The 12381-nt window shown below is 32.4% G+C and overlaps 1 protein-coding gene across 1 annotated transcript; it reads left to right on the forward strand.

Moving 5' to 3' along the window:
• The first annotated feature begins 6987 nt into the window (after positions 1-6987).
• On the forward strand, positions 6988-11675 carry LOC114168648 (aspartic proteinase-like protein 2). The gene is made up of 10 exons (XM_028053543.1): positions 6988-7492; positions 7789-7918; positions 8059-8309; positions 8667-8894; positions 9255-9417; positions 9552-9628; positions 9743-9839; positions 10412-10478; positions 10796-10867; positions 11236-11675. Exons 1-10 carry the CDS (start codon positions 7269-7271, stop codon positions 11394-11396), a joined length of 1470 nt encoding a protein of 489 aa, XP_027909344.1. The 5' UTR covers positions 6988-7268; the 3' UTR covers positions 11397-11675.
• Positions 11676-12381: the final 706 nt, after the last annotated feature.

The raw sequence follows: 12381 nt of genomic DNA on the forward strand, positions 1-12381 counted from the left end.
TAATTAGTCCAATAAGTAGTTTAAATAAATTAAAAATTAAAATAAAAAATACTTTAAATATTATTTACTGATTTATATATTATTATAAAAAAATTCTTGAATTCCCTTATAACGTTTATAATATTTTTTATAGCAGTATATATTACAATGTCAAATAAAGAAATTTGTGTAATATACAGGCGAGAGTGTTCTTTAAACAATTGCAGAAGTTAGTTCTGAGACGAAAATTAAATAAAACCTATCGCCTGAAATATTAAAAATTTGTAAGTAATTCATTCTTAAATTGTTGCTTTAATAAAATTATAATAAATAGTTTGAAAGTCAATTTACAAAAGTTATAATAATTTTTTATTTTATTTTATCGTAATGCTGCTTTTTTATTCATTTTCATAGATTCATTTATATATATATATATATATATATATATATATATATATATATGTATATATGTTTGTGTGTGTATATATGTATCTTTTAATCAGAATAAAGTAGAAGTCTTTAACAATAGACAATACTGAGATAATTGACGAAGATGGATATTGCAAATTTTAATGTTATTTAAATGGTTCATGCATTATTTATAATATTCACAGTGAAATCTCTGCAGATTCCACGTCAATCTTTAGCAATCTATTTTTTTTAGATAAGAATTAAATAATCATCATCGAAATCCATTCAAATCTTCATAGCATGCATATCTCTAAAAAAAACATTATCATAACTATACTAACAAGATAATATATATTAATGATTATTTATTTATTTATAGTTAATTTATTGACAATTATTTTTAAAACCGATCATATGGTGTTTAATTTAACCTGAGAACTATATATCTTTCTCTATTTTGATTTATTGATCAAATAATAATCTATCATTCAAACTTAAATATATAATCACTTATTTATTCACAAATTAACTAACATAAAACGTTGAACATTAACTGCATTATCTCATGTTTATAAGTTTTGTGTGCTATCTTTGTACAATCCTTTGACATTTACTAATTTTAATATATTAAACTTTTTAATATATTTTAAAATATTAAATCCAATTTATGTTAATTTATTTTAAGAACATAAACTAGAATAAAAAAAACATTAAAAAATCCAGATTGGATTACGACTAAGTTGGTTGAATAAGAGCAACTAACTGCACTAACTTTGAAAACATAAATAATCCAATGATAGTGCTTTGGAAGAAGTTAAAAGTCAATTATTTTAATGGGTAATGAAAGACAAGTGTCGACGAATAAGTAAAAGCAATTTACCTTTCCTAGGAAATCAAAAGCAATTTACCTGGAGATGTGTGTCAACTTTTCAAAATTAAGATGACTTAATCACTAAGCTTGATATGTAAATAAAAATATGAGTTTTATAATTTATTTTGAAAATTTAATTCATATCTTTAAGACATTAACACCTTAACACTAAGAATAATAGTTAAAACATAATAAATAAAATACGCCAGTATCAACTGTACTGATAATATTAAATGTCCAATTTCTTAGAATAATAGCGTTTTAACTAAGATGGCTATGTGGGATATTTTTTCTCCTATTTGTTGTACTATTTTTGTAACGTCTAGTTCGTTTTTATTTGAACAAAATCGTGTAAACAGACACCCAACAGCTCTACTCTTCACAATTGACCTAAAAACATAACATATTTTGGTCTCTATCATTTTCTCTTCCCAACTTTTAGAATGTCTCTTATGGTATGTTGATTTTTAAAGTGTTTAGTTAAAGTATTTGATTTTAAACTTATATGTTGAAGATTATATAGATATTTTTAACATGTGAATGTTGGGACTTGAATTATAATGTTATCAAATTAATTGATTGATACCATTTTAGAATGATTGAAGTAAATTATATCTATTAAATGTTTGAGTATAATTAACTCAAATATGTCAATGAATCCAATCTGATATGCATTATTGAAAGTTGGTATTTGATGTGATAAGTGATATGTGATATTATTGACTTGTTGGTTTAGTTGAATTGAAAAGGTTATTTTTGGAAGTGATTTGATTTTGCTAGGACTATCCATTTGTCTCTATTTGAGGTTATTTTGAATTAAAACAAGTTATTTTAAACTAAGGAAAAGTTAGAATTGTCCAGATAGGCAAGTTGGATAACCTAACCTAACATAGTTAAATAATGTGTGTTTTTCTAATTATGATGTTAGACGGTACCACAAAATAGTTGAGCGGTAGCCTGAGACTGTTGGACCCTCACTTGCTGGTGAGCTCCAGAGGTTCAGGGTGTTGGGTGATACCCTAGTCGCATCAGGCCCTCACTTGACAATGATCATCAATGACTTTGGTGTCGGGCGCCACCTTGACTTTGATTTTTGGTTGTCTCGGTAAAATTATGATTTTCGCTTCGTTAAACGCTAGATCATACTAGAATTTTGTGAGATCATTCTTCAAATATGGTTCTTCACTTTGACCATTGAAATTGTCAATTATAGGTTCGTGGTTAGAGAAATACATCTTGTTGTTTTTATATGCTTGATTGAAATATTGAAATTGAATATTATGCTAATGCAAGAATAAGTAAATGATGAATTATTAATACGTCAATTGAAATAAATAAAATGTAATTGATGTATGTGATGAATTTGGATTGAGGTCAAATACATATGTATGGCATAATTTAAGATTATAGGAGAATGTGACATGTGAGTTATGATGTGAATCTAGTAAATGTAGTGACTCCTAATGACGGAAGTACTACATTTATGGGATGTTAGGTAGTGTATTGAGAGAGATTTTTTATAAATATTAATCTGACTCCACTAGTACCATATTTATATAGAAGAAGATGTCTAGTTCTAAGAGTGGAAGAAGGTTCATATCTAGAGCTTCTTCGATAAGAGATTGAACTCGCAAATATGAACTTCACCCTGTCATGTTCTATGGAAGGGATGTTGTCTAACATTAATATATAACTATAGATCTTTGTGAGGCAAGAGAGATGACATGTGATAAATATGTAATTGCTTAAAATTAGCAAAATGATGGTGTTACACAATTGCCTAAAAATATAAATGATTATCTAACGTATATCAAAATTCAAAATCAAATAAATCTAAAAAGTATTTATCTAGTATAATCAAATTTGCAAATATTAAATTAGGTTAATTTAAATATTTCTTTAATTCATTTGAATCATAACATTTTTAACTAAAACTATATATGATTACAAATTACAAAAGGTTAATATAATAATTGATTTAATTTTATATTTTGTTAGAAGTGGGTTTTAAGTCTAACTCAATCTCATAAAATCAGTTTCTAAGGTGAGGTTTGCACCCCTCTTATATACTATGAGTTAGGTTTAAAACTTTTAAAACCTACTTCTAACTTGGTATCAGAGTCAAGTTAGAGTCTATCCTAGCGAGTTTTCTTGGACATTTTATTCCACCCAATATTGGACCGTTAACGGACCACCCATTTCTAGACTCATGCACGAGGTGTATATACCTCGGCGTTAGAGGGTGTATTAGAAGTTTCACACCGACTAGAAATAAGGTCATTTTATAGTATATAAGTGAGGTAAAATCTCACCTTACAAACCGATTTTGTAAGGTTGAATTAAACTTAAAACCTACTTAAAACCTACTTCTAACACATTTTCTTATCTAATACTATCATATGAAACTATAGAGCACGAAATAAAATATTGTATTATAACATTTATAACTTTAAATGTTTGATTGTTGTGTGTTATAATAATAATAATAATAATAATAATAATAATAATAATAATAATAATAATAATAATAATCTATAACTATATATAAAGAAGATTTCCTCTTTTGTGTCCACATTTAATAATTCCAACTTTGTCATTTATAATATAATTCCAATTTTACCCTTTACAATGTAATTATTTGATAAATTTTTAAAAGTTAAATGTTACTTTTACAAATTTTTATAAAATTATTTATTTATCTCCTTCTTTTTTCTTTCATTCATCAACAATTACTTTTTCATATTTTTTCTGTACATTTCACTTTATTTTCACTATAATATCATACATATTAAGAAAATGCGTACACACAGGCACGATCGCGCCTGTTTTTAAGCTAGTAATAATAATAATAATAATAATAATAATAATAATAATAATAATGTTTATTAATATTTAGCTTAGTCTAGCATACTTTAGTAACTCAATTTAAAAAAATTTATGTTGTTGCTTGTTTATAATAAGTGATTTATAATATATTCTTACCAAAATATCAATGATATAAGAAAACGATAAACAAAGTTACAGAAAAATAATATAATAGTTAGTGTGACATCCCATTTTAAATAGATTATAGGGTTAAGTATGTTTTTAGTCCCTGAACTTTGACCCAAATTTGGAATTCGTCCCTGTCTGAAATTTCAATAGATTTTGGTCCCTAAACTTTAAAAATGAATGAATGTAGTCCTTTTAACTCAATTACGTTAACTTTTTTTGAAGTGTCGAACATATTTCTCAGTAGATATTGAATCAAGAATGTATCAAATAGTGTAAAAAACTCCAATAATAATATGAAAAGTGTTCGACACCTCAAAAAAATTTAACATAATTGGGTTAAAAGGACTATATTCATTCATTTTTAAAGTTTAGGGACCAAAATGTATCGAAGTTTCAGACAGGGACGAATTCCAATTTTGAGTCAAAGTTTGAGGACTAAAAACATACTTAACCCTAGATTATATTACTGAATAAAACGTCACAAGATCATAATAACGAGAGGCACTCAGAGAAATATAAAACGTAGGTAAGATAACTATTACAGTCATCCGGAAGTACTTAAAAGAAAACCTAGGCATACATCCATGCCATAGCCAACATAGAAATAAAGGAATTCATAGTTGTGCAAAAAGGAAAAACCCCAAGTACAAGGAGTTACAAGGCACTAGGGCCATAGAATTCCTCTGCTGAGTCACATCGACGAGCCACTAAGCTGCACTGCTACCACCATCAGACCTACCCCAGAAGTATTCCCATCTGCTCCCACCATATGGTGATCATCGCAAAGGAGAGAAACACAAGATAGAACACACACACAAACATTGCAAGGGTAAGCTATTATAGTTTAGAAAAATTTACATGATATAGCAGACACGTAATTTCACAGTCAAAGCATACAACACAGCAGGCACAGAGAATCATGTTATATTAAACAAGCAGGACACTATGACTCAATTATCCGGATAAATATACTAAGATCGGATTCACTGGACGCTTGCACTTATGGTGGCCTCTACTGCTCTGCAGAGCCATTGCCAATGGGTTTCACCCTACCACGCACAAGGTTAACCTTTAAACTTCTAGGGTCATTATCCTGCCATAGACTAGGGCCTCTCGCTACTCTCACCACTTGGGTCAACTTGGGCCAGTTTGCTCTACTTGAGACTCACTGACCCTTTAGAGTTTTGGGATGCGGTCCTTACTTGAATCCATATCTTAATATATACACTACACGCCACCATGAAGTCTCCCCACGAGACTCCTGGAATTACGCCTATCTCACAATCATAACCATGTTTCTCATACAATTCCCACCTCTTTTTGATCATTCATCCAATTCTCATGTTAAGATACCACAATTCGACAATCCATGATAAATCTCATACCAAGCATGCCAATTTAGTTCACAAAATTCAAACACCCAAGCATATTCGCGTACATCTTATTTAGGAAGGATAATCTAACCAAGACATGCAACAGACCATCCAAACAGCCAAGAAAACATAGCACACATACGCGAACTCGTTCAGGCGAGACGCTGGCCTCACTGAAACAGCGAATTCTCGCCCAGGCGAGACGTGCGACAGTGGAGGCTTCACGAATTCTCCCTCATGCGAGACCTTCTCGCCTGAGCGAGACTATGCGTCACTCAAAACGGGAAAATGGGCCGCCTAGGCGAGTGCTCGTGGCAGAACCAGGGTGAGCATTCTGATACTCTCGCCTAGGCGAGACGAGCTCGCTTGGGCGAGAATAACAGATCTCACCACTGTCAGCACACATGCAGTGGCGGAAACAGCTCAGATCAACGCCCAAATACACATGCAACTCAATTTCATTCAATAAAAGCATACTATGCACGCATATAAACATAAAACCGACCAAAAATAGCCAAGAATAATTTAGAACCGGTGAATCTAGCTTCCTTTACCTGTTTTGAGAACAACTAAAGCAAACAGATTCGAATCTAAGGGCACCACAGCTCCCGGAGTTAGAAAAGAGCTGAAACCTGAAGATTTGGTATAAAGCGAGGTCAGGAAACTCAATCCCTAACTTGACCAACACACACAACTGGAGACGTGCGACTGGTGTGCCCTAGCAGAGAACTTCTGCTTTCGTAGAGAGGTTGAGGGGAAGACTGTCTTTCTGAAACAGATGTGAGGTGAGACTGTGAAGGAGAGGCAGGATAGAGTGTCCTTCAAAGGGGCTGCCCTTGGACCTACGAAGGGCCAGACCCAAACCTCTGGGACAGAAAAGAAAAAGGGCTTACAGTTAGATACAAACCTATAAAATACACATAGAAAACAATGTATCTTCATTTTATTTTACACATTTATAAATATATTTTTCCTATAACTGTCTCTCTACATAATTTACTTAATTATTTTTAGTAAATTCTCTCTTTTGGATGATATTTTTCTATCTTCAAAAGTCCTTGTCTCACTATTAAATTTTCTGTTGTTCTCAATTTTTTTAAATCTTTCAAACCTGGGTTAATATTCCCCATCGTAATTGTGAAGTTTCTTTCTTCACCTAAATATAGTTAACTTTCATCTTTTTTTTTCACTCTTTCGTTATTTTCATTTAACCCGTTTCTTTCTTTCCTGGGTGGAAAACATGTTCTGTTTTACCATGGCTATGAAAAAATGTTCTTTAATGTTCTGTTTTTTCATACCAAATTTAGTATATATAGTATAACTTAATGGTGGAAGAAGAAGGTGGAGTATATTACAAAAATGTATGTAGCGGTGGTGCAGTAATTGTTACGATGGCTTCATATAAAAATGGCAGTAACTATACGTAATCCATTATTGTTGTGTTATGTGAACCAAATTCGCAACCTGCAACTTGCAGGTTCGTTCAGGTTACAATTCTCTCTCATCACGATCATGAAGAACAGCAACACCAACACCAACAATTTTTGCCCTGCGTTGCTTTTTGTTCTCATATTTCACTAGTGTCACTGTCTCAATTCCGCTTCACTTTCCCTTCTTGTACACTTCCCAACCGACACTAAATGGAAGCGGTGGCCGCCGTTTTTCTGTTCGCCGCCGCGCTTCTGTCGGCGGTGGAGGGGTCGCCGGTGACTCTGACACTGGAAAGAGCGTTTCCTTCGAATCATGGCGTGGAGTTGAGTCAGCTCAGAGCGCGGGACAGCCTCAGACATCGTAGAATGTTGCAGTCTACTAACTATGTTGTAGATTTCCCTGTCAAAGGCATCTTCGATCCCTCACAAGTCGGGTAATTCTATCACCCCTTTTGCAATTCTGGTTTTTTATGTGTTTTTTGGATCAATTTCTCTCATGGGTGTCTTCAAATTTCTTATCTTGGTGATTCAATTACAAATGAAAAATTAAGTGGTTTGGTCATGTATGGCTGGCTCTCAATTCTGAGCTTTCTTTCTATCCTATTTGAATTTCTCTCCTCGCAATTCCAATCTTGTTGTTTCTGTTATATGTTTTGTGTTCTCAATTCAATGTTTTATTTTTTGGAAAAATAAAAATAAAACAAAATAAAACTTTTGGCTTTTTCCACAGGCTTTACTATACCAAGGTAAAAATGGGTACTCCTCCAAGGGAATTTTATGTGCAGATTGACACTGGGAGTGATGTTCTCTGGGTTAGTTGTGGGTCCTGCAATGGTTGTCCTCAGACAAGTGGGCTGCAAGTAAATTTAACTTCCCTGTTCCTTATTTGTTAGTTAGTTGATTCAGTTTAGTACACAGTTTGAACGAGACTATAACAATGTACTTTTGGGATTTGTGAATGATACTGATTGAACATCATCTTTGCTGGATTTGGTTGCAGATTCAGCTCAATTACTTTGATCCTAGGAGTTCATCAACATCCTCATTGATCTCTTGTTCTGACCGGAGGTGCAGGAACGGAGTTCAGTCCTCCGATGCGAGCTGTTCCGGTCAGAACAACCAGTGCATTTACACGTTCCAGTATGGAGATGGCAGTGGGACATCAGGCTATTATGTGTCAGATTTGATGCATTTTGCTAGTATTTTTGAGGGAACCTTGACAACAAATTCCTCTGCATCTGTAGTTTTTGGGTGAGCTATCATGAATTTGAAATAACCAATAATCTCATGTAGTAGGTTAAGACTGTTGTTATTGTTGTATTGTGAGTCTCAAATGGCTCAAAATAGCATTCCTATGTTTCAACAGGACAATGGTATTTTGATACCAGAAGGTTTTTTACACTCATTTGACATTATCTTTCAGTATCCTTTCTCTCTTTCTTTAAACATACAAAAGTTAACATTGGTTAAGACGATATTGTCAGATGCTGGTCAAATGGTGTCAAAGAACCTTTTACCTCTCAAAAAGCACCTCACCCTTATCTCCCCTTTTGAATTTGCTGGTTTAAACTTGAAAAACATCGTCTTATAATGTTTACTGTGGAACAGTTGTAGCATCCAGCAGACTGGGGACTTAACAAAGTCTGATAGAGCAGTTGATGGGATATTTGGATTCGGGCAACAAGGCATGTCTGTCATTTCCCAACTCTCATCGCAAGGAATTGCACCAAGAGTGTTCTCTCATTGCTTAAAAGGAGATAACAGTGGTGGAGGTGTCTTGGTTCTTGGTGAAATTGTGGAGCCAAACATAGTTTATACTCCACTTGTTCCATCGCAGTACGTTTATTTGTTAGAGTACATGCTACATTTCAAAATTTCTTTATGCCAATTTTTATTTGTGGTTCAGTCATGTGCTGTATACATTCTGCTTAATGGATTCAGTGAAATTTCAACATGGTATTTATCCTTTAGATTATCTGTTTGACTTGAAGATTGAAACTTTTTGTCAAGTGTTGACTTCTGTTGATTTTTTTGTATGAGATGAAAAAAGTTGATGAGTTGATGGAGCTTCTTGTGTTTGTTCTTAGGAGCCTAATAAAACAAATAAATGAAATCAATTTATAACATCTTGGACACTAGTTAGTACTATGTTGTGAAAACTGGTTTGAGTAACTGCTTCCTTGGCAAATATTTCAGGCCTCACTACAATTTATACCTGCAGAGCATCTCTGTCAATGGCCAGTTTTTGCAAATTGATCCTGCAGTTTTTTCTACATCAAGCAACAGAGGTACCATTGTTGATTCTGGAACAACCTTGTCGTACCTTGCAGAAGAGGCTTATACAACCTTTGTGAATGCGGTGAGTTATGTTAGGTAATTTCTTTTCATCCAATCGATTAATAATAGATGATGCTGTGATTCTTCATAAGTGACATTACTTTTTCTTTTTAAGAAATTTATCGATAATTAACAGCAATATTATTGTTGATGCAGATTACAGCTGCTATTCCACAATCTGTACGCAGTGTTCTTTCCAGGGGAAATCAGTGTTACTTAATAACCACCTCCAGGTTAAGTGGAGCTGTTCATATTTTGTTGATTTCAAGCATTCTTCTTTTCATGTTTGGATAAAAATAATTTTTTTTGACACTGTTTATATGTCTCTCTGGCCATACTTTGTTCAGCAATGTTGACATTTTTCCACAAGTAAGTCTGAACTTCGCTGGTGGTGCATCTCTGGTTTTAAGACCACTGGACTATCTTATTCAACAGAATTATATTGTAAGCATTCAAGCTTTAATTTCCTTTTATTCAATTTTCTTAGAAATAATATCTGATTACATGATTTGCAAAGATATCAATAGATCTAAGTATTCAATAATTTGTAGTGGCATAGCAAAATTATTGTGCAGTAGCAACTGCTGTGAAATTCCCTTTGTAGTTATTCGAGATAACATCCCTAGGGTTGATTACTTCATTCAAGATATTGTCTATATTTGAACGTAGAATTCCTTAATAGTTTTGTTCTTAAAAGTATTTCAGAGCATTAAAGAAGAAAGAAGTATTTAAATTGTCTTTTACCTTGACTCTTAAACGATATTGGAACAGTAGTTTTACTATATTTGTTTAAATATTATCATTTGTACACCTTGCTTGGTCCCTTTTGAGTAAAGGTGGGTGTGGAGAAGAAAACTCCTTGCTTTTTCATATAATTATTTCTGCAACTGAACTTTTATCATTGGGAAATTTACGACACATCTCAGAGCAACCATTCGGATATTTATTCTGCATCTATTTTGCATATGCATGTTTTCTCACTTACAAGGGTATCAATTAACCTCTGTGTGTTGCAGGGTGAGGGTTCAGTGTGGTGTGTTGGCTTTCAGAAAATCCCGGGTCAAAGTGTAACTATTCTAGGAGGTATAGTGCTAGTTTGGAAACTTTAGTTCCTATATGCATGTTTTTTTGTGATATAAGGATACATAAAACAAGTTGATAATAGCAAAGTTAGACCTTAAAGTATATATTTAGAAAGAAAATTTTTATATTGAGTAATTTTTGGTATATGGCCACAAATAGTATAGAATCAAAAATAGAAACCCTTGTACTCTTTCTTATTGTGGGGCTGAGATATTAGAACTAGTATTTTGTATATTCTTGTTTATACATTATTATTCATCATCATCAAGTAACTATCATTTATGATGTAGTAACAACATTGGATTCTTTTGCGGCAGATCTCGTATTAAAAGACAAAATTTTTGTCTACGATGTTGCTGGTCAACGCATTGGATGGACTAACTATGATTGTAAGTTTCACCTACACTTCTTTGTAGACACATACCAAACAACGCGTAAAGATTCTACGTCGAAGGATAAGACTACTAAAACTCAAATTGTAGACCTACAAACAAATAATTATTCGTTATTAGTGTTTGTGAATAAATCATTAACAAAAGGGTCTAACATATAAGTCTCTTATTTAAAATGGTGTCTTCAATTTTGTTTTAGATTTTCAGTCATCATTAGTTTTATAAAGCTAGAAGGGTCCAACGTTATTTAAAGTAAAAAGATGATTCTAAAGTTTTAACTTTAGGTTGTGTTGCATTGTATTTGTATATGTTTGAAGGGTACATCATAGTCTAATGAGGTTTACAATTTAAATGCATTAATATAGGTTCACTGCCAGTGAATGTATCTGCATCAGCTGGTAGGGGCAGAAGTGAGTTTGTAGATGCAGGAGAGCTAGGTGGAAGCACTTCTTTATGTGATGGACCTTACACTTTGATAAGGACATTGTTGCTTGCTCTGTTCATGCACATAACACTAATTTTGTAGCATGTGGAATTGGAATTTCATATTCATTTTTGCTTTGTATTTCTCTTGCCGGTATATAATTGGTGCAATCGGCAAAGATCACACGTTATTACTTTGTGAGTCACTTGTTTGTGTTTTCTTTGTGCACAACAGGGTTGTCTGTTTTATAGCTTCAGGTGCTTATGTGAGTCACTCTGTCAGCCATGTTTATCGAGTTTTTTGCTTTTCTGGTACATAGTATTGTAAATTAACATGTTTTTTTTATTGAAGGAAGATACAAGTTATAACACATTTTTGGAATTTGACAAACTCGATTTCTGCATAAAAATCATCGTTGTTAAGCTTTTGGTCAACATAGTTTTTGTTGTAAATGGCTTATTGTAAATTGTAGGAGCCTTCTTTAGAAAAATAATAATGCAGATCATGTGGATGTAGCACTAAATTAACATCATTATTATTAGCAAAAATTAATCAAAAGAAGTGTATCAAGTCAAATTATAAGAATTACAGCAATTTACATACACATTTTACCAGATCTATAACATAAAACTTTGATTATATTATACGCACCCGTAGTTATCTACATCCTCAAAATAATTACATTAACAATGAAAATCACAACTCATGATGTGATAAAGCAATTTTGCATATTCCGTCACATCCACATAAAATCAAGAACTAGAACAAAAGCAATCCCAACATATCATTTCAACTTCGGTTAATTCACCTTCACCCATCATAAATTTGAGCATATTTTAATTTTTTATTATCCAAAAATCAGAAATCAATAATATATTTGTTGTGCAAAGTAAACCATTAATTTGATCGTATTCAGATATGACCTACCATAACATTTTAGGATGATATATTACTCATTTTGATTACATAAAAATAATATTTCATGTCTTCATTATAAAACACTATCAATAACACATTTAATTAAATCATAGCGAACAAGAAACTAACTAAGAAACACAACATATGTTGTGCCCTTGCGATGACAATA

This window comes from Vigna unguiculata, chromosome 11, assembly GCF_004118075.2.
Source record: "Vigna unguiculata cultivar IT97K-499-35 chromosome 11, ASM411807v1, whole genome shotgun sequence".
Classification (NCBI taxonomy): Eukaryota; Viridiplantae; Streptophyta; class Magnoliopsida; order Fabales; family Fabaceae; genus Vigna; species Vigna unguiculata.

Excerpts from the sequence above, each read along its gene's own strand:
- LOC114168648 (XM_028053543.1), top strand. The coding sequence starts at position 7,269 with ATGGAAGCGGTGGCCGCCGTTTTTCTGTTCGCCGCCGCGCTTCTGTCG. Across the intron at positions 7,493-7,788 it reads TTCGATCCCTCACAAGTCGG|GCTTTACTATACCAAGGTAA; the intron begins GTAATTCTATCA and ends CTTTTTCCACAG. Across the intron at positions 9,418-9,551 it reads ATACAACCTTTGTGAATGCG|ATTACAGCTGCTATTCCACA; the intron begins GTGAGTTATGTT and ends TTGTTGATGCAG.